Genomic DNA, 26,247 nt, shown 5'->3' with positions numbered 1-26,247 from the left:
AATCATACAAATTTATGAAACAACCTTTACTATAACCTTCTTTCACATAAAAAATATTTGTTTTTTAATTTATAATAAGAACTAATATAACATTTAGCTGGCACAAAATTGATGCGGCACAACATATAAACATCGGCCACTGCCATCGGCAAAAGTCATCCTATTTACGATAGGCCGATGGCAGTCAACAAGGCAAAGATCGGCCGATACCAACGTTCGGCTGATAAATCGGTGCATCGCTAGTATTCAGTCTGTCTGCTTGACTGACAATCCCATTTTGCTGCAATAAAAATTATTGTAGTGAGATGAACAGAGTGAAAAATTTATCTTATTAGATAAAACAGATCATGTTGCTAAACTGCAGTTGAAATAAGGTAATAAATCACAATACTCAGCATATCGCAAAATATTTGAAATCTCAATAACATCGTATCGTGACTTAAGTATTGTGATCATATCGTATCGTGGGGCCTCTGGTGAATCCCACCCCGACCACTTTCTTAGTGGCCCGCTACATGAGAACTGCTTAAGAAAGAAAATGATACCAAACTGTGTAAGAGAAGCTAAGCTGTGGGTGTAATGTCTCTGAACATTACACACCCCAGAGCCCGACTTCAAAGCCCTTCAAACATAGAAAAAAATAGGATTTGCCATTTCCCTCATTTGACTGGGTACCCCTTCCCTTTTGATCTGTCGCACCCCTTAATTTCCCCTAATGTCAGATTGTCCCTGACAACACGCATGACTACCTCTGTATAATCCTGTCCTATGTTGTTTTTGTTTCTCTCGTAGCTCCATGGCCATCGCCGCCGCCCGCCCTCTCCCCCTGGGAGGTAACCTTCAAAGGCTCTGCTCGGCGCGATGGATGACCAACTGAGTGATGGAGATGGACAGAATCAAAGGACGTGCTCCCTTCATTGTGACCAGATGAAGGGACACCTACCTCCTTCCAGCAGCGAGGGGACGTACGCTGCAGCATTTTGATGTTCGTCACAGAGAATTGACGCGCCTAAAACAAAATCATTTGGAATTAATTTTGAAAAAGAGGAACTACTAGTTCTCTAGTCTCTCAGCATAGAGCTCATATGCTGACTGCTCATCCCTGTAATGCTTGTTATGAGTTGTCCATCCACAACCAATGAGCCAGAGAGCTGCAGCAGCGAGGGAAGCAGCTGTACCACTTCCTCCGTCACCACCTCTGACCTGTCCTCTATGTCTGGACACACTCGCCCCACCCTACAGTCCCTCAGTGATGCACCCGACACCTCTAAGCGTGAAGCTCCCCCACCTCCTCCCCTGCCGCCCCCACCTCCGGGGGCACCCCCGCCCCCTCCACCCCCGGCGACCACGTCCACCAACCACAACGGGCGGAAGAAGCGCCGTGTCCGCAGCTTCTTCTGGAAGCCGATACCGGAGGAGAAGGTGCGCGGGAAGCCCAACATCTGGACTATGGCTGTGCGGCAGCAGCAGTACCAGATCGATGTTCGCTCTGTTGAGGAGCTGTTCGGGCAGCAGGAGGAGGCGATGACAGGCATACGCGGGGCGATGCCGGCCGCTGGAAGCTCAACTCGTGTGTCCAGGTCTCGCTCCTTCAAGGAGAGCAGCAAGGATGAGGTGAGCAGTTGAAATACTGACACCAGCAGCACTGGAACATTTGTCTTAAAGCTACAGTGTGTAGGATTTGGTGGCATCTGGTGGAGTACCCCTCTGCTTACTCCTCCCTTTCCAAGACTGTGGTAATGTGAAGCGCCAAGTGAAATGCTACTCACATGCCCTTTAACAGTTAACAAAGAAGACAGGTGATGGTGGAGTTTAGAGTGCTGACACAGTGATTATACGTCAATCCTCTTAAAATTAAAGTGCTCCACGTCTGGGAAATAATTCCCTGGATTTACTTTAGACCAATAAGATTATCAGATAAGATTATGACATTCAAAAGGGCCCTTATTTGAGTTGTGAGCTGTTGTTTTCACAGCTCTTTACTTGCTGAACCTGAGGAAAGTGTTTTATAGATTTAGGGAATACATTTTTCTTATTATTTAAAAACAAAACGTTAAGAAAACTTTGTAAACTGAGAAGAGACCAGAAATCTGTCAGTCAGAGTCAAGATTCAGGACTGAATCTTACCTGATGAAGGTCTACCAACTGAAATGCTCCAAGATTTGTAATTGAAAATACTAATAATTGTGATTCTGTTGGATTCTCTGATGCTGTCGTAACAAATCTCAGATTCAGAAAATCCACAAGCTTGATTAGAGGAAATATGGAGTGCTGATGCCTACAAACTCTTACGTCCATGGCCAATGTTTTTGCAAACATGTGCAAGACGTGCCGTTTACCTTGGGTACTGAACCACTGACAGGATCAGAAAATCCCAGATTCATTACCATGCAATGCTTAAGCACAGCTCCCACCGTATTAAGATATCCCTGCAGGGACACGTTAGGTAACAGTGCTCAGTTACAGCTTTTCTTTGAGTGTAAGAAACGATTTATGTTCATGAACAGAACAAAAGCATGCTTGCATCATAATGAAATCCTGAAAAGTAACGTGAGCTGTAAAGTAATACCTGCGTGAGGTGAAGGAACTACTCATGTCACAGAATAACTCGCCGCTGTGTCCCCTAAATGAACCGACTGCAGCTGGTCAAAGTGAGCAGTTTGTTACTAAACACTCCTCTGGGAGCCGTTTGTGCACACAGAAGCATACTATATCTCTAGTTGCTATAGTCATTGTGTATTATATAATATATATGAAATATATTGTCCCAAACTTTATGTTATTGTGATGGTCACAACGTTATAACATATGTATTCATTACGGCTGAACAATGAATCAAAATGTATCGAATTTGCAATATGGTCTACTGCGCTCTTTCAAATCACAGTAGGTGCAATATTTGTTAAAGGCGAAATATGTGTCAAAATATAATTTTAGATTATATATTGTCGTGCTGCAGAGATGTCCTGCGCCCCTCATTTGCATAATGACGCAGAAATGTATAAAGTAAAGAATACAGAAATAAACAAGTTTGGGGAAATAAAGGGGTGAAATGCAAAGGGAAAATGGTGCTGAAATAAATCAAATGCATAAATAAATAAATAAAAATAAAATGCATATAAAGTAAATATTAAATGAATAAAGCAAAATAAATTAAAAAAAATGCAAACGACTAATTAATTATTTAAAAATTGATATAAATAAAGGGAAAATTAAACAGAAGAGTAAATAAATGAGGGAATTAATACAAAGGTAAATAAATAAAGAAGCAAATCAAAACAGAAATATCAATTTATGTCACATTTTATCAATTAATTACATTTAATGATATATTTATTTATTTATTGAGTCATTTATTTATTCATTTATTTTTGCTTTTGGTAGTTTCCGTCCTCCATAGTTTATCGGTATTGTTGCTGATTAATTTTCTGTCAATCAACTAATCATTGCAGCACTATATTACATCCAGTACATCTCTGGGTATGCTGAAGTAAATTTAATTTAAATGGTTTCTTTACTTGTCTTCCTGCACCTCACCTGTACTCGTCATCTTTCATTCAAACCACAGAAAGTGTTAAGTTGCTATTTAAAAGCTCTAATGAGGTCTTGTAAGGGAGCCTTTTTAACAATGTACGTACCGTAAAGTCACCTATTGAAGGACAGCAATACAGGGCATTGTTAATGAAGGAGGTGTGAACCACATGTGGCCCGGTGGAATTTCACTGTCCCATAGGGTGACTATGGGTGGTGGAGGGGATGTACTGTACCGCACAAGCAACAACAATCAGGAGTGGTTGGAAGAAGGGAGGGGTGTGGGTACATATATGTGTGTTTTATTCTGTGTTTAACCCAAACTACAGCACATTCATGTGTCGCTTATTTCATTTGTTTTCAGATCAGCATCCTTGACTCCAAGAGAGGGATGAACGTGGGCATTTTCCTGAAACAGTTCAAGAAGTAAGTCTTCCTCCTGCTTCACTAGCTGAGGGAAGAGCTGCTCCCATGAAGCTCAGTGGAGTAGTACTAATGTACAGATGGGTGACAACAAGTTAAAGGACAAACATGAAACATGAGATGTCTTAGTTTGATGCTCCTTGTTATAGATTCTCAAGGTCTCTGGAGTCTAATAAGACTTGTTATTCCCTCAATCAGTGTTTTTATGATGGTTGTGGAGAGTGCTTTCTAAAGACCGCTTCGTTTTGCTTTGTGTCGTTTCCTGAATGTCAGTTGATGACCGTAGCACACAGCAGACACGTCATACAGACAGAAAAAGTAGTGAAGGTACAGTTGCTGGGTTGTGCTGATCTGAGGAGCAAATATGATGAGATTACTTTTGCTGTTATGGAGAGTTGACAGATCGATGGTGGGAAATAGCACTCCACAAGTCTTCTAGACAGGTGTGTCGGATCATAAACTCTGACTGTGAGAAAACGAAAACATCCAGCACACTCTGTCGATCATTATATTCATGAATGAATTGTACCTGGTGAAGATCAGAGCAATGAAATGTCGTTATAAAAGTGAGTATACCTGATAATTTTGTCGGGATGTGCCACAATTCAGTTCAGTTTATATAGCCGAATATCACAAATCACAAATGTGCCTCAAGGGGCTTTACAACCTGTGCAGCATACAACACCCTCTGTCCTTCGATCGTCGCTTTGGATAAGGAAAACTCCACAAAAACACTCCTAAAGCTACAGTTGGTAACTTCAAAAAGAATAACTTTTTGTCATATTTGTTCAAATGGTCATTATATCCTGTCAGTAGTACATGAGATAGATAATCTGTGAAAAAATATCAGGTTCCTCCGGTGTCCTCCGGTGCTCCTAATGGCGTCTGCAATATTCCACCGTGTCCGAAGGAAAACAACCAATCAGAGCCGAGCTGGAGCCTGCCATCTCTGAGCAGCTGTCAATCACTCACAAACTCTGATCAAACGGTCAAACTAGGCAGCGCTGATCAAATATTATCAATATTCTGTTACTGCAATGCCTATTTCTCTCCTCAAATGTTTTCAGAAACATCTTGTAGTGTACTGTTTAGCTGTTGAGCCAAAACGAAGCACCGGCCACCGGCTGGAGCACACTTTCACTAAAATCAGTTTAATTTCTCTCCTGTCTGCAGATACAGTATACTCATGAAACTCATTCTGTGGGAGAATATAATGAAACTCTTTGTGGTTGTGTAATAGTTTTACAGATGTTACAGCATTTAAATCCAGATTATGAGGCCACAACAGTGAAGAATGAGGAGTCCAGAGTGTCCAGGAGGAAGGAGGGTGAATTATATACAATTTGGCACTTTTTGAGAGATATTTGGCCGTTATGAGGAGAGCAGTGAAAAAACCTTTTGTTTCTTTATCACCCAGTTTTCTTTCTTACTGATCCCAAGATAATCTGAGACTCCAGAGGGAATAAGACTGATAAATTCATGTTTGTTATCCTACATCATGTACCGCATTTGATTATAGTGTATTTTAGCTGTTCACAGTGCTGTCCCGGAGATATGAGACCAAACACTGATCGTATCCTAAAACAGTTTCGTTCTGTTTTAGTGCCTGAATGAGGAGAAAATCCATTAATTAAAACCTTTATAACTGAGAGGGATTAGGGTATAAATCTGTGCAAGTTATTCTAATAGGCTTTCTGAGATCTCAATTAATTGGTTCGGGGATATCTTATGATGTGTTCGACCGGACTCAGCTTTGAGTTCTGTGAGTTGTCTGAAGCAGAGTTCAAAAAGTGTGTTAGGTGTCTTTTTTGCATGACGATGTATTTGCATGGCTCCCCACTGTATTTTAATGACATTTGACTGTCAGCCATACTGAGCTCAGTCAGGACTGACCTCTTCACAGATAGTGGTTATTTTCAGCTCTAACATGTATTTACCTTCTGTCCTATATATGATCATCTATCCTCTCTTACATGGGTTTACAAATAATTTCAAAGTACCGAGTTAATCATGCAGCAATCCATAAAATTAAACTAAAAAATAACACACAGCAAGAAACTCATATGTAGTAACAAAACAGTTTTCATGCTGTACCGGTTTTGCTCTATAGTGTCCAAAAATACTGTTACAACGACCATTATCGTTGATCCAATATAGCAATCAAGCTGTGGCCTCAAGTTTTGAATAAACATGTATCTGATTCAGCTTCAACAAAGGTTGTATATTATAATAAGCCTCATAAAGATGATATCTATTACAGAGCTGCTGTATTGGGTTGCATCATATTGTGAAGTGTCAGCTTACTGGATATTGTCCGTGAAGGTTTCCCTATACTGTAGTCTTCTTTCATAGCAGTGATGTAATTGGGAATTGTGCTGCAGCACTACAGACGTGGGTGTGTCATAGATGACTTTGTAAACATGAGTTTATGGTCTCAATCACTAGTTTCAAGTCTTCTTCAATACAGCATGATGTTCATTTAGTAAATTATGGTCCCATTTAGAGTCAAATAGACGATAAAGCAGGGGATGCTTTAGGGCGTGGCTACCTTGTAATTGACAGGTCACTACCATGGCGTTGTCCGGTCTGGGAGTTGTCTGTGTTTTCGTCGTAGAACTTTAACCCTTTCACAGTGTGTTTTCAGATCATGATAGTTAATTATAACCTTGTTGGTCACCTAAAAATGTCTTATTCAGCATTCAGTTTTACTTTCTGGTTGCAAAAAACCAAGATGGCGATGGCCAAAATGTTGAACTCGAGGCTTCAAAACAGTAGTCAACAAACCAATGGTTGATGTCATGGTGACTACGTCCACTTCTTATACTGTATACAGTCTGTTATTGAACTGTGAATATCATGTGTAAAAAGGAGCAATGAAATGCTCACTTGAACAGAAAAATATTGTCATTGTCAGTATTTTTGGTTAGTTTTTCCTAACAGGGACGTCTGACTCTGTGCCGTTGTTAACACAGAGAGCACCTGTGCTATTTATCATAGAGTTAAATTTAAATAAACGGTTTGTGTTTCAGGTCCAACAGCTCCATTGTTGAAGACATACGACGAGGAGAGGGAAAGATTTATGGAGCAGAGCTGCTCCGAGATCTGCTGAAGCTCCTGCCCGACCTAGAGGAGGTCTGTGTTCATGTCTATATGTGGCTTTTCGTTTTTTTTAATCAAAGACTGAACCTGATGATAAAAGACAGTGAACGTCGATCGAAAAACAATAGAGCCTGCTGAGCTTCCTCTCTCTCTATTTCCCCCAACAGATAAAGAAACTTCAGGCGTTTAAAGGAGACCCAGACAAGCTGACACTGGTTGATTCCTTTATGTTCCTCTTGATCCAGGTGCCTCGGTGAGTTGATTTCAATGGTGTGTGTACATAGTGTTGTTTCCGTCAAAGGGAGATGTGTTTGCCAGTCAGTGAAAGATGGATTTGTGAGGATGGATTTGCATTTTGTGGGGACTTTCCAACGAACTTGTAACTCATTCACACGTGTTCATATGGAAGTGGTGTATTTATTTTGTTTGGCCAGTGAACTTTAATTGACAATGTGTAATGTACCAGAGTATGAAAGATTGACGTGTGCAATCTCTTTCCAAAGTGTTAAAATTTACATTTTCTTCTGCTAAAAGTCTGTTTTTTTTCTCCTTTTTTCTTCTTTCTGCTACAACACTGGGTGATAACATATTAAAGAATTCACTACCAGGGGTATAATTGAGAAGTAGTACAATGATAGGTATAAAAAATACTACTTTCAGAGAGTAATAAATGAAGCAGCACTGCACTGTTATTATCAATGTAGATGATGTAATTGTGTATCACAATCTCACAACCTGTAATTTCTCACCGGCTACGAGTATGTGAGGGTCACTAGGACTAACCTATAAGATAATGCTCCACTAACAATCCCTCCTGTTTCCCCATCCATCATCCTGAACATTTGAACGGTGGAAAAATAATGTTTAGGCTTCTCTGCAGAACCTTAACCATTTACCACCATCCTTTTTTAAAAGATGTCTGTCAACTTCTTTTCTATATATCCTCACATCCTGCTTCGTCTCCGACAGGTTCGAGGTTCGGATCGAGGCCATTGTCCTCCGCGAAGAGTTCTTCCCTTCCTGTGCCGTAAAGAGCCGCGAGATCGATGTCGTCCGCGTCGCCACTAAAGGTAATAACACACGGGCTCTGCTGCCTTCACACACACACACACACACACACACACACACATCACACACGCTCAGACAGGTGACCCAGATATTTGAGCTGTCAGCGGTGCTGAGCAAGAATGTGTCACCTGAGATACGGTGATGTGGGGACAGAATGGAAAGACGAGGCCGTGTCATCTTTGTACTGTTGATTTTTTTTTTAAAATGTATAGATGATACAATATTTAAATTAGAAAATTTATTATAAAAGTTTGCAAAAATTGGCACCATTTTTTGTTTAATTTCAGTAGACAGTTGCTGTGTATTACCTTTATCATCTTGCTGAGCTGCTACAGAAAAACAGCAAAAGAAAGTTTTATAGTTTTTAAAGGTTTCCTGTAAAATTGACTCTAAACGTGAACCAACAAGACTAAGCGTCGACAGCAATGCTAGTGGCTCTGTGAGGCTGTACTTCGGGACAGAAGCCGTGTTTCCGTTCACATATTTTTATGCACATTTTGAAGTATCACAATAGAAAAACTGCCTGGAAAAAGCAAAATTTGATAAAACCTTCTCAATTGCGCAAACGTTTTTTATGTACGCTTGATTTGTTTTTTGCTTTTTTGAAAAATAATTGATGCACTAATTGAATTATGGAAACGCCTTTACACACATACAGAGCATGCATTCCTGTATCCATATCTCCAAACATATTCTGCGTGTTTATGAACTGACAAAGAAACTGTGAAAAATACTCAGCAGTACTTTTAATTTCTCAACCATCATTAGAGCCGGTGTCATTTTAGCTGAGTCACTCTGTCCTGCCGCTCTAAGGTTTATTGGATTTTTCTTGAACCGTCTTCTACAGAACTGTGACCTTTTCACTGCATTGCAGAGCCATCAGTTAAACACCGCATGGGACTAATTAAGTTGAACTTTTGTGACACCATTTAATTAAAACTTTCAACAGTATGTAACAGTAACCCTTTCTGTTAGTACTAAACGGGCAGATGGTCAAAATGCAAAAAATAGATTCCAGTTATCTTCCCATGAATTTGGAGTAGCAGGATGTCATTCTTACTGCAGATGGTCGTTGTGTGTGGTGGTAAATGAAAGTGAAGTAGTGTGTAATGGGCTGCTGTGATCTGCTATAAGTGAGTTTATATTGATCTCGTCCTACAGAGCTGATGAGCTGCGAGGAGCTTCATGCCATTCTGCATCTGGTGCTGCAGGCCGGAAACATCATGAACGCTGTGAGTCCGTCAGTTATGTTCACTTAATACATTAACATCACTTTCCTATCTGTCTGGTTCAAAGGATTAGGATGGCATTATTCTATATACACTCTGCCCCAAGCCTTTTCATTCCTACTGAGATACTGAAGTAATTTCCTTAACCAGCTGGGCATTGTAGTTTTTTGCAATTGTTTCTCAAACGGGAGTAAATTACAAAGTACATTTTGTGCAAACGCTTAGCTTAGTATAAAGGCCGGAAACAGGGGGGGAAACAGCTAGTCTGGTTGCCGTCCGAAAGTTAAAAAAATCAGCCTCTACAGCTCATTAATTAACACAATATATTTTGTTTGTTTAATTCATACAAAAATTTAAGTGTAAAATGAGCAACTTGTGGTTTTAAGGGAGCTCACTGGACTATTTCTTAACCAGGCTTTATGATAAGTTTCATAGCTTCATATTTAGAGAAATAGTTGGACATTTAAGGAAGTACACTCATTCGCATTCTTGATAGAGGAGAAGATTGATACCAGTCTCATGTCTGTATGCTAAATATGAAGCTATAACCAGTGACAGTTAGCTATCTTAGCATAAGGACTGGAAATAGGAGGAAACAGGTTGCCTGGCTCTGTTAAAATGTAAAAAATATCAGCCTACCAGCACCCAAAGCTCATTAATTAACACATATTATTACACGGCTTTGTTGAATACTCTCAATCACGGCGTTCTACGGTCCGTTATTTCTTTATAACAGACCGTTGCTATGTATAACAGACCGTTGCTATGGGCGCAGTTCTGATGACGGACTCTGGAGGACCGTTTTTGTGTCAAATTATTGATTTCTTAACTAAGTAGCCGTTTAATAAGCGGTATAATGTACAGCTAGCGGGTCATTGCTGTTAAATGAACCCCTTCAGGGCGATGAGAGACCTGTAGGGTTTTATTTCACAACAATGAATGGCTCGCTGTACATTATCCCATACATAGTTTTTGTTTAATTCATACAAAAGCGTAAAATCAACCATTTGTTGTTTTACAGGGGCTTTACTTTTCAGTAGATCAGTTCATTGTTGCTTTTTGTCTTTTTATGGGATTTGTTGTCAATAAGAAAAATATAGAATATCAGCAGCCTTGTCCTTCACCATCTTGGTATGTTTCTATTTGATCTTTGATTGTTCCCTCTGTGGTTCTCAGGGCGGCTACGCCGGCAACGCCGTGGGCTTCAAGCTGTCGTCCCTCCTCTCATTGGCCGACACCAAGGCCAACAAGCCGGGGATGAACCTGCTGCACTTTGTCGCCATGGTTAGTGAACGCTTCACTTATACAATGTGATGCACACAACACCATTAAGAGCTGTACTATCTTATGTAATCTTATGTTATCCAATGCAACACAGCAAAGAGGGGCATTAGAAAATTACTATGTCAACACTTCACACTGACCTTGAATACTTCACAGGGTACTGATTGTTGCCTGGGTCACTTATTGGGTTACATTAAGTCAGACCTCTACTGTATATGCTGATATATAAGAATAATATAATGGTACTTGTGTTTTTGAAGCCAATTAATATGTATATTTGTCACTGTTTTCACATGTGAAGAAGTTAATTTACTCAATGCGTATCTATGAGATAGTCATACTAATAGTAAGTTTAACTACAGGAACTCTTTCGGAGACATTGCTCAGGTATCTTTAGGATAACTAGACACCTTTTTCATTCTATTAATATTTCATATGAGAAAGTCTATCCTGATTACTGCAGTTAAATCACGCAGAATGTTAAATGTGTGAAATAAAGTGAGACACATATTTCAGTCACTTGTCAGCCACAAAGAATTAGTTTTATTATATAAATGCTTCACAGCAGTGGTGCTTGAGTAAACGGGCAGCAGGAGGGCAGGTGGACAGCAGATGGTGACAGGAAACAGAAAAGAGCCAAGAGAGGCTGGCCAGGCACTTACGTAACCAAACAAAGAGCAGTCCGATGATGCCACTTCATCACGCACAGCAACAGACCGTTTGGATGTAAATCGTGTGATGTGTCTCTCTCTACACAGGAGGCAAAGAAAAAAGACGAGAAGCTGCTCAAGTTTCCAGAGAAACTTCAGGACGTCCAGAGTGCAGCCAGGTAAACTGCTCCTCTCGGTTTTTAGACAAAGTTGGAATCAAAACAATTTACCCCCCCCCAAAAAAAAACATGAAGTTGGGAATGTTGGTGTCAAGCAGACTGGAAGGAATCTTTTTTTTTTCCACCAAAGGTTGTTCAGTTTAAACAAAGTTAATTTGGTTTGTAGCGTCGTCCAAACAATAAGAACAGAGTAATAACAATAAACATAATGTGCACGTAATAGCAGTAAAAGAGTTGCAGCACAACAGAAGATAAACTTAATCGAACGCCAGCGAAAACAGGTGAGTCTTCAGCAGCGACTTAAATGATTCTGTGGTCTGAGCTCTTTTATTATGAAGAGGTAAACTGTTCCAAAGATTAGGGGCCACCTCAAAGGCTCGGTCGCCTCTGTTTTTGAGTGTATTTCTGGGGACATACAGAAGCATCTGATTGGTCGACCTCTGCGCTCTAACTGGAGCATGAAGGTGTAATAGTTCTGTTGGATAAGGTGGTGCCAGCCCATTTATAACCTTAAAAACAAACAATAAAATCTTAAAATCAATCCAGACGGACAGGAAGCCAGTGGAAGGAGGCGAAAACTGGTGATATGTGATATCCACTTCCCAGACCACTTTCTCTGAGCGTCTGATATTGACGCGGATGAGTTAATATAATAATAGTTACTTGAAAGCCTGGTGCGTCTCCTACAGACATTAAAAGGTGCCTTGTGTGTCAGTATCACACGCCTTTGGGTGACAAAGCGTCGGTATTTGACGCCCTGGTTATGAGAACGGGCTGTTTGATCAAAGTTGAGAGTTTAATATTTTTATTTATTGCTGAATTAACAACATCCAGCCTCATTACTCGGGCTGACATCTAGTGCTTAGAGAGTCATGTTTAGAACGCAGTGTGAAGTCAGTGGCTGTCAGGCTCTGTCAGCCTCACAAGGTCATCTCTGAGTGGAGACGGTGCAGCTCCTGCACCAGAGAGCCAAGTATACTCCTCCCTCCCTCAGGATATGTGAAAGCATTTCTCAGAGCGGTCCTATCTTCACCTTTAACGGATGACAGTCTGACGGATGCTTTCAGCTAAATGCTTTCAGATATTGTCATCCTCAGCAGTATCATGAGAACAATGTGATAATCATCAAAACTGTCTCTAAGTACATTTTGCTGCTTGTAATGTTTTCATGCAGAATCTCAGTGGAAAACATCGAGCTGGAGTTTTCCTCCTTATATGTTCGGACTAAAACCCTGGAGGAGAAAGTTCAAGGAGACCCGGAGCTACTGCAGCAGCTGGAGCCCTTTCTGCAGGTGAAGCAGTAGCTATGTCATACATTATATACAGAAAGTTGGATCCAGGCCACTGACTTGTACATTTCTGGCACTGCTGACTCAAGTGCTATAGATAATGACACCCATAAAAGTGTAATAATAAAAAATGTATGCGCTTGATGTCTCAAGAGTGCAGCACGGACGCTGCAGGACCTGAAGAGACGGCGGCTGGATCTGCGTAAAGAGGGGAACGCTCTCATCGACTTCTTCTGTGAAGACAAGGACACCTTTAAGCTGGACGAGTGCTTCCGCATCTTTCAGGACTTCTGCATCAAGTTCAAGAAAGCAGTCAAGGTCAGTTTAGTTTACAGCTTTTCATAGTTTTGGGCCTCATTTCCACAGGTAATAATAACCTTGTATCGCTGAGATCTGGGGACACATCAGCATCGCTAAAAAGAAGTCAGACTAGGCAGTTATTCTGTCCAATTCTGTCAAGCAAAGGACTGTGCTGTGTTGTCCTCGGGGCGCGGAATGCATCAACTAAAATAGGAGAGCAAGTTGTGCATGCTTCATTACCATCATTGTCTTCCTGCCTGCCTCTAAATATTTCTCCACTTTCCTCTTTCTCTCAGGACAACACGGACCGTGAGTTGAAGGAAGAAGCCAGACAGCGTCGTCTGCGAGAGCTGGAGGAAAAGCGCTTCGCTTGGCAGGGTGCAGATCAGAGCAGTGGGTTTGGTCGGAGCAGCAGCGAGAACGACGTGGAGATGCTCACCAAGGAAGGCCTGCTGGACTTCTTCCAGCAGAGGTCTCAGAGTCCACACAGCCCGGTGGGACGCTCCGCCAGCGCCCGCCGCCACCGCCACACCATGACCTCCATAGCAGACCGAGAACTCCAAGGATACCTGGAGATATTCGGAGGCACTGGAAATCCCACAGACTATTCCAAGTTTAACAGTCTACCTCGGGCGGGCCGCACTGTGCAGCGGAAGACGACCCCCTGGATCTTAGCCCAGGACGGCAACCGTGAGCTGGGCTGCGACAGACAGGCGACGTCTCCACGGGCAGAAACTGAGCCTATCAGCCCGCTGGCCAGGTTCTCCTCCTCTGGGCTAAATGATAACGACCCGTACAACAATAATAACTACTCATCTGTGTCAGAGGGCAGCGTTTTGCCTCATCCCTTTTGTGTCTTTCAGAAGCCCGTCCATCTTCCCAACCCACCGATTACCGCCCACATGAATGTTAGTGTGGAGACGCACACTCTAGTTCGAGGTCCTCAAGCTTTTGACCTACCGAGTCCAAACAATAACAGTAATTATTTGCACTTTGTCAACGAGGGGGACGTCGTGGTGACTGATTTGGAAAAGGAGAGACGTTCACTACCCATAAATCTGGACATCCTCTTACATGATAAAATTTTAGAAAGAGGAGACGATCCCAAAGCATCCTGGGGAGGGAAAATAGATTCTCCCACACCAGCTGGGGTCTCTCCCGAGAGTTTGAAAGAAGAAGAGGACAACAGCACAGTTTCATCAACGACCTGTGATACACCCCTCCCACTAGACACCTCTGTATCCAATAAGAAACCAATGTTATATATACTAGACTGCACAGAAACGGATTGCTCCGTCACCTCGGATTACTCTGAGGTTGAGAGCTCGTCTCTAATGAAAGAGGGACTTCATTTCAGAACAACTGACCGCAGGAGATCCAATCAGGAGAGCCAGCTAGATCCAAGCTCTCTGTCCTCTAATTTGGAGTCCATGTCTCCCAACGACCAATCCGTTTCAACCAATGAGCTGTCAGCGCCAAAATCTGTGGACGCAGCATCCATGACTACGAATCCGTCTGCTGCCACAGAGGAGTGGGACACAGAGAGCTGTGACACCGCCGAGGGGAAACAAAGTGTGGAGAAAGATGCACAGAGTAGCAGCAAAAAAACAGCGCCTACAAAGAGCAAAGCTAACAAAGCGAATAAGAGTAGCGGAGGTCGCGGCGTGCGAACGCTGACCAGCAGCGAGAGCCAGGGCATGCGGAAAGTTGTGCCCATTAGCAAGCCTACGAGGACAGGTAGCAGCAAGACGGCAGAGAGAGCTTTGGCGCATGACGGCGGAGAGTCACGCCGGCCTCTTCGTGACCAGAGCACCCCAGCGAGAGGAAGGAGCGAGAAGACCACGAGACCTCCTCGACACTCCAGTCTGCCCCCGGATGAGTCAAAAGCTCAGAGTGGAAGCGGCTTTTCGAGATGGACACGCGATTTGACCCCGAGGAAGGCTTCCTTTCACAAGCCGAGCGCCAAACCCCTGAGGAACATCCCCAAACCTGCACCTGAGGAGAAGATGTGTCGCTCCACCATGAGAGCCCTGGCTCAGGCTCAGGCTCAGGCTCAGGCTCAAGCTCAGGCTCAGGCTCAGGCTCAGGTTCAGGTTCAGGGTGGAGCTTCCTCTGAGAACAGCAGCTGTCACACGCTCTGCGCAAAAAACACCCTCGATGTCCCCAGCTTTGCCCGCAACACCGTAGCTTCGACTTCCAGGGTCAAGAAGGAGCTGGCGCCCCCGTCCGTCCCCTCCACGCCATCTCGTAGCCCCTCGCTTCTAGGTCGACAAACCCCGGTGAAGCAGAACAGGTTGTCGCCCACAGTTCATACCAGCGAGGAGCGGCCACAAGGGACAAATCTGCGACGGGTGCAAAGTGTGAAAGCAACCAGCCGCAGCGCCTACCGCAGCGAGACTCCCCCGCCACCTCCTATACGTGAAGATCTTCGTAAGACTAGTAGCTTTTCTGAAAAGTCAGTCCAGCCTAGGGACGTGATGATGACGCCCAGCAGAGGTGCTAAACCAAGCTGGAAATAAAACAAACGTAGTGGAAACTTACCAGAAGAAAGGGACACTTTGGTGTAAATTGATATTTGCTGTACTTCCCCCTCTACAGTGCAGACGTATCCTCTCATATCATGCAACAGACAGGAATCTGAAAATAGTTTTAAGCTCTCTCACCTTAAGGATCCTCCAGTAGCTGATTCTCTATCAGGTTTATGAATTGCAAAAGAGCAAGATGCAATGAACTGCTCCACGCGTTCCTGTTTTGTTGCTTTTGATTTCACACCTTCCCTTTTTTTCTGAGAGTGGGGCATTAACTAAACTGACAAATGGCAATTTGTTGTTTTTACCCAGGAGCCTCTTTGCCTGCTTAGCTGTGTTACCATATATGCTAGCGTCTGTGATGATGTTGAACACTGACTGACTATATGATGCTGCTAATTAGCTCCGACAATTTGAGACTGAGTTTCAGTTTCCTTTTCATTCAGGGTTACAAGATTTGTTGTACCTTTTGACTTGCTGCTGTTTTAGTTTTTATTGCGTCCTCCTGTAGACCATCGCTCCTGTTTGCTTTTTGGTTCCTTTGCTTGATACCTCAGATTGATTGCAGTGGCCTTGTACCAGCAGAAAAACGTAGATTATGTTCATTTGGCTCTGCATGATGAAGATGTAGATCTTGGTTTAAACTGCAATGTCACTTTTTACAAATTCCTGGTATATTAATATTCCTACAATATATTATAAATCACAGATTATAAGCCAGTATATATACCAACTGTGGTACTTGTTGTACCTTGTGTATGTATGTGTCAGTAGTTAGTAAATGTGTTAGAACGCCTCCGTAATATCATGGAGTAGACGTGCACGTAGGGAATGTTTCCTGTACACGATCAGCGCTAATGCTTTGAAAGAAAAAGCATTGAACGCATCTGAAACACTGAAATGATCATCAGTCATGTGATTATTTTGACAGTCTGGTCTGATGTTGCTACTGTGAATGTAGTCATCTCACATGTTCTCTAGGCCTGCACCCTTTATCGACCAGGTAAACAATAACTGGTCAAAATTCAGCGTAGCCCCAGCTGGTGCCTCTCATGTATCGTCATTACGTTTGAGTCACAGAGACAAGTATCTGTTATTCCGAAAAATAAACATGTCACAAGAAAAATATAAACGCATTACTTTGTTTGAAAATAATACAATGTTACATCAATATGGACAAAAAAATGGTTATAGATTTTGTTTCACGTTTTGCAAATTGATCATGAACATATGTCGTGCATCTGCTATATCTGTTTCTTAGAATTAAATACTCTGCTGCATAATAATGCAATAACATAAGGTAAACGTTATTTATAAGTTATATTTGTCCATGTTGAAGTTAGATTGTATTGTTTTATATTTTCATACAAAATAAATGTTTTTTGCCCGTCACGATAACTACTTTATGTGGATACGATAAGTCGATGATCTAAAAGTTAATAAGATCATGGCCATGTATCTTACGATAAATCGATATATATGTATGTATATGTATATACTGTACATACATGTGTGTGTGTGTATATATATATATATATATATATATATATATTAGGGCTGTCAATCGATTAAAATACTTAATCAGGATTAATCGCAAATTAATCACACATTATTTTATCTGTATAAAATCTACCTAAAAGGGAGATTTGTCAAGTATTTAATACTCTTATCAACATGGGAGTGGGCAAATATGCTTGCTTTATGCAAATTTATGTATATATTTATTATTGGAAATCACTTAACAACACAAAACAATGACAAATATTGTCCAGAAACCCTCACAGGTACTGCATTTAGTATAAAAACATATGCTCAAATCATAACATGGCAAACTGCAGCCCAACAGGCAACAACAGCTGTCAGCTTGTCAGTATGCTGACTTGACTATGACTTGCCCCAAACTGCATGTGATTATAATAAAGTGGGCATGTCTGTAAAGGGGAGACTCGTGGATACCCATAGAAACCATTTACATTCACATATCTTGAGGTCAGAGGTCAAGGGACCCCTTTGAAAATGGCCATGCCCGTTTTTCCTCCACAAAATTTAGCATCAGTTTGGAGCGTTATTTAACCTCACCGCGACTAACTTTAAAACTGAACCCGGTACAACCTTCGGTAGATCGATATTGCATAATGATATTTTTCGTTAACGGATGTTTAGCTCTGTGACTCAAGTGTAATGGTGTAATAGTAATACATAAGAGGCACAAACTGGGGCTAAATTCAGCCCTGTTGACCATTTCACACCACTTGCCTTTCAATCTGCATTGTGCCATTGCCTTGATGGCAGCAACACTCACGACAGTGCATTGCCTTAAAGCTTAATGTAGCCGATCCATCACCAGTAGAAACTTCTCGATTGTAAAAAGGAGAGTAGAAACTTTTCCTACATTCCATCACGCCGAGCTGAAACAGTGACTCCGCTGGTTAGTGATACACTTTGTACATAATGTAAAGACATAGTATTTTTCTGACTATCAATATGTTTACATAGCATTAAAACATGAAGGGTAACAGAGTGAAGTATGTGAGCGCACACATGTTTTAAAAGCATCCATATCTTGTATCAGATGTTGAGAGCCCTGACCTACAGTGTGTTGACATGAGACGGATGTCTTCTTGTTCCTTGTAATGCAAATGAAGTTAGACACAAAAGGCCCAGTGTGACATGCCGTTGTGTGTGTGGCCTAAATTCAGAGCCCAGTATCAAGTTAAGTAATGGAGTGCTGCACTTAATGATTACTTTCATTATCGATTAATCTGACGAATATTTTCTGGGTCCATAAAAAGTCAGAAAATGGTGAAAAATGCCCGTCACAGAGCCCAAGTAGACATATTCAAAATTCTTGTTTTGTCCAAAGATATTCTCTTTACAATTATGGAGCGAATTTGCTCGTTTTCTAAGCACAGTTGAGAAGCTGTAACTAGAACATTTATTTAATCATTTTGCATAAAAAATCAGTCCTATAATGATTTGATTGTCAAAATTTGCTCATTATTTTTTTCTGCTAATTGATAAATTAATTAATCACCTAATTCCACTCTACAGTCAAGACTTTATTTTTTAAATGAGTAGTGAGTATATGTCCGGGAATGCTACAGCTCATGAATTTCCACTGCCATTCAGCCTAAAATATTAAAGACATCTTTAATTGCGGGGGGAATTCACCTTGGAAACAGCCGTTTAAAACAATTGAGAGCTCTAGAAAAAAAAAAGCTAGTAAGTGGACCTTGAGTTAAGATTGTGAAACCCATTTGAGATGTTTTAAAGTTTATCCCCCTGTGAATCTAAAGGTACAGTGTGTAGGATTGGGCGGCCTCTAGCGTGAAGGTTACAGATTGCGACCAACTGAAACTTCTCCATGTTTACGTGAAAACATGAACACATGAATGGCCGTATGTAGAGCCAGTGTTTGGTTTGTCCATTCTGGGCTACTGTAGAAACATGCCGGCTCCGTATGTGCTGTAGTTATAAACGTCTCATTCTAAGGTAACAAAATCACAATTCTTATTATCAGGTGATTTTACACTAAAGAAAACATACTTATTAATATTATATATTCCATATCTGCAAATAGATCCCCCGAAATGCTACACACTGTTCCTGTAAAGTCAAAAAGGGAGCTGGTCCTCTCCCATGGAGTCCGCCATGTTGCACCGCCATGTTTCTACAGTAGCCCAGAACAGACAAACCAAACACTGTTAACTTATCCTGCTTGGGCCGGAGTCGATAGCGTTACTTGCTCCCGTTACTCGCTCCCATCACCGCCGCTCTCTCTCTCTCTCTCTCTCTTGCTTCACCACTCACGTCCCACATGCACACACACTCTGCGCACTGCTCTGCTCCAACTGGTTCTAGAGAGGGCCATTTGCGTTTTTGTGTCGGCCTCTGTAGCAATCCTAAAAGCTTGGCACACGGGAGAAGTTGTAATCTGCAACCTCACCGCTAGATACTGCCAAATCCTACACACTGTTCCTTTAACAGTTTGCAACGTATAAACCTTTTAAACAAAAACTTCAATCCAAGGAAAAATGTCTCATACCAGCTTATTTTGGAACAATAGCTGTAGAGAAGCTATTCATACAATAAGTCTCAATCTTCTGTCCTTTGTGTATCCCACAATGCCCCCTGCTGTCACCTTTTAACAGCCCCCGAGCATTACAATGGGTGCCCTTTACATTTCATCTGACTGGCTTACAGCAGTAGAGCTGCTGAGGAATTTGAATACTTACTCGCCCTTTTCACCACAACTTCCTTGTTAAGGGATGGTTACCGTAGTAACAGTCCAAACATCAGTTACCATTGCTTACTAAAGGCCCCATAAGCCTGAAAGGTCAATGCCGTCCGCACACTTTTGTCACGTTAATTGGTATTGTTTCAAACTCGCTCACAATATGTGAATATATTATTTAGAGTGAATCTTTTTTTTATGAATTACCTGCAGAATTGCTGATTCTCTATAGTATAAATATGTATTCCCTCCATTTATCTTTCACCAAATTATTAAATGTGTCTTGTTTTGGACTTAATTTACCCCCAAGGAAGTCTTTTGTACACTGGAAAGTGTGTTGTTTTTTACTTTGTGATGAGAATCGTCGCTGTAGTTTTCACACCTGAGGTAAATCCACGTAGGCGCTCCACCGCTCTGCTTGGTCTTTCACGATCTGAAGTCTCACGATGAAAAAGAAAAGACTGACCACTTTGATCATCCCTGATCAAGAGACCACAGGGCTGCAAATTGTAACGTTACTCTTCTGCAATTTCTGATGATGACATCTAAGAAATAAATAAAAAATCACATGTTGCTGTGTAAACTGAAAACGTGTTCTTGGTGTTTCTTTCTCCTGAACTTTGTCTATTTTACAATAGCTGGTTTTTCTACAATCTTGAGGCCACAATGTGGAAACTGATTGCTAATTGAGCTTTGCAATCAAACTATAATGCTCACAAATCATAAGTAGTCTGTATTATTTTTATATAAATTAATATGTAAAATAAAAAACAAATTTATATAATTAAATTACTAAAAATACAGATTTTTAAGGGGACGTGTTGACAATTTCTCAGATTACTATATGTTTCTATATGTGTATGCTTTGATTTTAAACAGGCAGATTTTTATATTTGCAATATATTTTACGGAAAATATTCAAAAAACGGGAAACTAATATTGATCCAAATCAAATTCACACAGTTATTTATAGTGAGTCACTCCTGACAGCATGAGAAGTACAAAACCACTTTAATGGTTGAACCAGCAGAGAGCAGCAGAGTATCTCGTGTGTCAGCGGTCCTGTTAATGTAAATGACCCTCAGATAGTTCTCTGGTTTGTTTCAGCCGCTGCATACTTTACAATAGTGTGTCATTTTGTTGTTTTTGGATACAGTTTTAGGCTTTTAGCGCCATCATGTGAGACACTTCACCAGTAAATGGAGAGAGAGATGTGACTTTTGCTGCATTAAATCTGGAGTTTCACATCCACTATATGTATGTTGGTCAAGAGGATTACACACCCTTTAAAGCAAAGGTTTTATGTAACTAAAAAACGGGTTAACCACTTTTAATTGCAAATAAGTCTCTCTAGTGGCCTTCTGTAGTGTCTTTATAATATTGCAGGACATGCCACCGTACCATAGTCTTCCACATTCTCTCTTCAGAGCTTCATTTAGCCACTTCAAGACTAATCTCTTAATTTTGGATTTGTAAAAGCCTCAGTTTTTTCTCTCCAGAAGCAGAACTGAAGTTTCCAGAGAGGATCAGACAACAGATGCTTGGAGAAAGAAGAGATAAAAGACTATAAACAATGTTTTTATGATCAGATATAACAGATCTACGAACATGTACTTTCTTAATAAAAACAAAAACACTATTCAACCTTCTTAATTTTTTAATAACAGTTACATACATTTGGATCTATAAGAAATCAATTATTACTAGAATGGATACAACATACTGTATATGATGTATCCGGTATGGCTTAGTACTGTATATAGGCCTTTATGAGGCATTAGAGGCATTGCTCAAGACAAAGTGCTGTGTATTGTGTAGCATGAGATGTCAAACAGCTCGTGACTTGCACGTTTATCTCCAGGTCAACGTTGCTGCAGCCATGTGTGAGGGATTAGTCTCCTCTCAATCCCTCCTTATCCTGCAGCTCAACCAAACACCTGAGGAAGAGCAGGATCTCTGCTTTCACTATCTCCTCGTTACTACGTCATCCACAACATGTATTTACTTGCTTTGGATTTTTTTTTTGATGGATAAAAGAGCAGCTTGAGGATGTTTTCCTGCTCGGCACGTACATCATGAAGCAGACGAGTGGGATCAGACTGCAACCTGGACAGGAAGGAGGCTTCAGCAGCAGCGTTCCTAGAAAGAGTGAGTCACAACTTCCGTCAGCGCAAATTTACTACAGCTGTCGTTTCTGTGGGTTAGAAATAAAAAGCACATCTTCTTCTGGTCAATTTCAAATCCTGCAACTCTGAATGTTTGTATATTTGCAGCAGATTTTCTCTGACATCAAGCACTGAAAATATGCCCCAAAAATTACTCTGTGACCTTTTAATTGTAATATTTTAATCATGCAATCTCGACTTCATGTTCTTCAGAGATGATTTGCTTCGGAACACCAGGTGACAGTCTACTCAGAGTTTACTACAGTGTCACCTAGATGGCCTTCCTCGCTTTCACTTTAAAGGTCACAGTGTCACACTGAGTCACACTGACCTTTAACAAACACACTATAACCACATAAATGTATGCCAACATGCTGGGATTTTATTCTACTACAGCTACAGGGATTATCAGTGTGAGATCAACAGAGGACAACTGAGATTAGCAGCCAATCTAAGAGACTGTACAGCAAAAAATCATCCAATAGAAATATGCATTTAGAAATTTTATGAGAATTCAAGGACAAAGCTGATTGTCATAATTTGTCAGTGTGTGTGATGCTGACGTCCACTTCTTCTACTTCCATCTGTTTTCAGATCTACATGAACACATGGTGAGAGTGAAGCCATTGAGCTGACAGACACAGAGAGAAAACTGGAGGAAACAGACATGGGGTGAGACACATCGTGTTTTACAGACTGCATTCATGTGATAAACTGCTTCCCTTTCCTGTTTGGACACAGCTTCTTACATAGTGGATTACAGTACAATGTATCTTCTTGGTAATATTAAGTAGTGCAACTATTTCAACTGTTTTTGATAATTGAATAATCGTCATTTTTCAAACAAAAATGCCGAATATTCTCTGGTTCCAGCTTGACAAATTTGATAACTTGCTGCTTTTCTGTGCCGTATCTTTGGGTTTTGTATTGATGGAAGGATAAAACAAAGAATTTGAAGACACATTTTTACTATTTTATGATGTTGTATACACAAAATGATTGATATTCAATCAGCAGATTAGGCGATAATGACAATAATTGTTGGCTGCAGCCCTCATATTCAGATTTACAGTCAAACTATTGTTGATTGAGTGCGTACATTATTATTGCTGCTCGGAATAAAAAAAGTACCACTTTACTGCATCACAAGTGGTTTCTGAAAGCACATAGTATATGGTCTGAAGATTTGATGCTAAATTTACATGATTTATTTTATACTTGAATTTTTAAAAGCTTCTTAGACATGGCAATTATTCTTCAAAATTAAAAAGCTTCTGTATTAGCACATTCTGAGTCAAGGTCCAATTTTTGTCCCATATATACTGTAGCACAATGTTTGTGACACACAAAAGGTCACCTGTCTTTCTGGCTGCTATCTAGCAGTGGTGGAAGAAGTATTCAAATCTTTTACTTAAGTAAAAGTACCAAGAAGAGAAGAGGGAGAGGCATATAAATGTACAGTCGCTTCATTTAGACAATACTGTACATTTAACAGCAGCCTCCCTACAGTAACAACTGTTTCCCTCTAGAAAAGCCCCATAATTACCATTTGCACATCAAACTTTCATCACAATTTGGACCTCAACATATATTCAATCAGAACAGCATGAATGAGACAAAAGAAGTTGGTCAATTATTCAGCAGCCATTCACAGGACTCTCTCTGTTAATCCCACCATGCTCCACCGGACTAATGACAGCAGCAGCAGCTGCGACCAGAGCGGGACGAAATTATGGTCTGGATATTCTGGTTGTGTACTTAAACTGTGGAAATGGGATGTAGCCTGTAGGGTGTACAAGATCAACAGATATTTGTGATTGTGGTTGCAGGTGATTTATTGACTATTTACATGTTGCTTCTTGCTGTGATTTGATTCTTCATCTAAATCACTTGAGGCAAAAAAAAAACATCATTGATTTTCCCCCAGACATTCAAAAGTATGAGTATTGTGTTTTCACAGCTTAATTTCTTGTGTTTAATTCTCAAAACTGGAGCAAACTGCTGGTGTTGATCTAAACTGTTTGAACGGACTTGAAGTTTGAGTTTTAAAGCCGGTACTGTACCTGTTTTAGATGCTGAAACGAACAGACATTTTTGCAGCGAGCCTGCGATTGTGCACTGCATGCAAAGCAGGTGCCCTTTGACTGCACTCACACACACTCAGTGATTTAGTTTTCTAAATTAGTTGTGAGGCCTTCAGATGATCGCTCCCTCCCCCACACATCCAGACAATCAACCTCGTACCGCCTTTTCTTCTATCACACACAATCTGTAATGGAAAAGGAATGCAAATAACTTGTTTCTGTCTTTCTTTTCTTTCTTTTTTTTAATCTGAAAAGAGTCTTTCATGGACTGCTGCATAATGCAGGGTTGTCACGGCAACAGCCTCCCTCATAAGAAGGGAGGGGCTTGACTGGAAACCACGGTTACTCTATACTGGTGCTGGGACGTCCCGTCAGGAGGAGAGCCGGTGGTGCTTAAAATCTTTGTCATTTACAACAAGTGTTTTATCTTATTTGTTCTTGTTTATAATAGATACTCAGACTGATGATAGTATTCTGGTTTTAACGCTACTTATCTAAACCATGCATCTGTTCTCAGAGGAGGAATGTAAATAATTTACCTAAAGCATACATTACACTTCCTGGATGAGAATTTGATGACATTATATTTGTCTGTTAAATATTAGGCCACAGACAGCAGTAATAATAATAAATAATAATAATAAACTTTATTTGTAGAGCTCCTTTCATACAAGAAATGCAGCACAAAGTGCTTTACAATAAAGGAAAATAAACATAGAATGAATAATAAAAAACAGGATAAATAAAACACTTGATACAACAGGATACAAATAAAAATAAAAAAAATAAGATGAGATAGAATACATAGAATGCATAACATAAGATTGAAATTAAAACCCACTGAATAATATTATATAATATTAAAATCTGAACTCATATCGGCAGCATGTACATTAGTAAACACTGCAGCAGCATCAAAAGGTCTCTTCTACTCTGTTCTTCTCTTTTCTACGTCAGTGGTGAAGATTTGAATGAAGATTTTTTAGAAACTGAGAAAGTATTTTGCCTCGGTGCATTCACTACCAATCACCAATAAATTAGCTTAGCTTAGCATAAAGACTGGAAACAGGGGGAAACAGCTAGCCTGGCTAAAGAGGTAAAGATCTACAGACCAAAGTCAGAGGTCACAAAAGGCCGAACATCAGAGGTGACTTGAAATGGTTAAAACACCTTATGTGACTACACTAACTATCATAACAGCACAATACAGGCAAAACCTCCGAAAGATCCTAAATGCTCTCTATTTCACACAAAATCACATAAAAATCAACTTGATCATACCATTAATGAATATGACGATTATGATAACAATAAATTAATATGACATGATCACTGTATGGAAAAAAAACCCAAAATGATTCACTAAATTTGATCTTGTAAAATAAAGAAAATCACCAAACTGAATGAAATAATGAAGACATTTACACATGTACAGTCAAACATTTCAGTATAGTTGTATCTGACTGCAGTGAAGTTCAGTGAAGCTATTTATGTGCTTAACACAGTGCAGGCAGGGGTTAACAGATAATAGAAATGACTTTATATACAGTATGCCCTAACCATTTAACTTCCACTCAGTTTGAGATTTCTAAACCATTTGTTTAGTCACTACTTGTAATTTATCTTATTACCTCCGCCAAGGCCAAAGGCCTAGGAAGGAGGTTATGTTTTTACCTGCGTTGGTTTGTTTGTTGGTTTGTTGGTTTGTCCGTTTGGAGGATAACTCCAAAAGTCTGTGATGGATTTGAATGAATTTCTTTGGAGGGGCGGGGTGTGGCACAATGAACAATCCATTATATTTCGGTGGTGATCTGGATCATGATCCAGCTTCGGGAATTTTTTTTAATAACTCCGCTCAGCCTTGGCATTAACACCACAGGCTTTAAGACATGCGCAGTGTAACTCACCCTGCCTCTTTCATTCTGCCTACAGAGGGACAGAGAGAAAGCGGGAGTGGAGGGAGAGCGGGGGACACCTGTAGATTCCTCGTTTTTTCACATTAAACTCTGTGAAATTACAGTTCGACCAAAACACACTTGGTGATTGTCGGAAAGAGTAACGACGACGGCTTAGGTGAGTTTGACTTTGTTTCTGTCCAGTTTGAATGAAGTGTTTTACGCTGCTTTGCTACGTACAGCTGATCTCAACATAAACAGCTCTCCAAGAGCCATTCTAGTTTTTTTA

The 26,247-nt window shown here is 40.6% G+C and overlaps 1 protein-coding gene and 2 long non-coding RNA genes across 3 annotated transcripts in view; 2 read left to right on the top strand and 1 right to left on the bottom strand.

Annotated features, from left to right (window-relative positions):
• The window catches only part of fhdc1 (FH2 domain containing 1), a 34,557-nt gene extending 17,387 nt beyond the window's left edge, over positions 1-17,170 (top strand). Inside the window, exons 2-12 of the mRNA XM_037761744.1 lie at positions 793-1,614; positions 3,896-3,957; positions 6,984-7,086; positions 7,221-7,306; positions 8,023-8,123; positions 9,283-9,353; positions 10,527-10,634; positions 11,393-11,463; positions 12,638-12,755; positions 12,906-13,070; positions 13,349-17,170. Of these exons, the coding sequence (XP_037617672.1) occupies positions 1,108-1,614; positions 3,896-3,957; positions 6,984-7,086; positions 7,221-7,306; positions 8,023-8,123; positions 9,283-9,353; positions 10,527-10,634; positions 11,393-11,463; positions 12,638-12,755; positions 12,906-13,070; positions 13,349-15,571 (3,615 nt within the window). The 5' untranslated portion in view covers positions 793-1,107 and the 3' untranslated portion in view covers positions 15,572-17,170. The remainder of the gene's footprint in view (positions 1-792; positions 1,615-3,895; positions 3,958-6,983; positions 7,087-7,220; positions 7,307-8,022; positions 8,124-9,282; positions 9,354-10,526; positions 10,635-11,392; positions 11,464-12,637; positions 12,756-12,905; positions 13,071-13,348) is intronic.
• A 417-nt stretch (positions 17,171-17,587) lies between these two features.
• On the top strand, positions 17,588-18,297 carry LOC119484418. Its single transcript, XR_005205997.1, has 3 exons — positions 17,588-17,737; positions 18,107-18,109; positions 18,287-18,297. It is a non-coding gene; the product is annotated as an uncharacterized LOC119484418 (long non-coding RNA).
• Positions 18,298-21,840: 3,543 nt separating this feature from the next.
• On the bottom strand, positions 21,841-24,301 carry LOC119485678. Its single transcript, XR_005206334.1, has 2 exons — positions 24,043-24,301; positions 21,841-21,953 (listed from the first exon to the last, which is right to left on the bottom strand). It is a non-coding gene; the product is annotated as an uncharacterized LOC119485678 (long non-coding RNA).
• Positions 24,302-26,247: the final 1,946 nt, after the last annotated feature.

Source organism: Sebastes umbrosus, chromosome 3, assembly GCF_015220745.1.
Source record: "Sebastes umbrosus isolate fSebUmb1 chromosome 3, fSebUmb1.pri, whole genome shotgun sequence".
Taxonomy (NCBI): domain Eukaryota; kingdom Metazoa; phylum Chordata; class Actinopteri; order Perciformes; family Sebastidae; genus Sebastes; species Sebastes umbrosus.
Note: the sequence above shows the minus strand (reverse complement) of the source record. Positions and strands in the feature narration are given on the sequence as shown.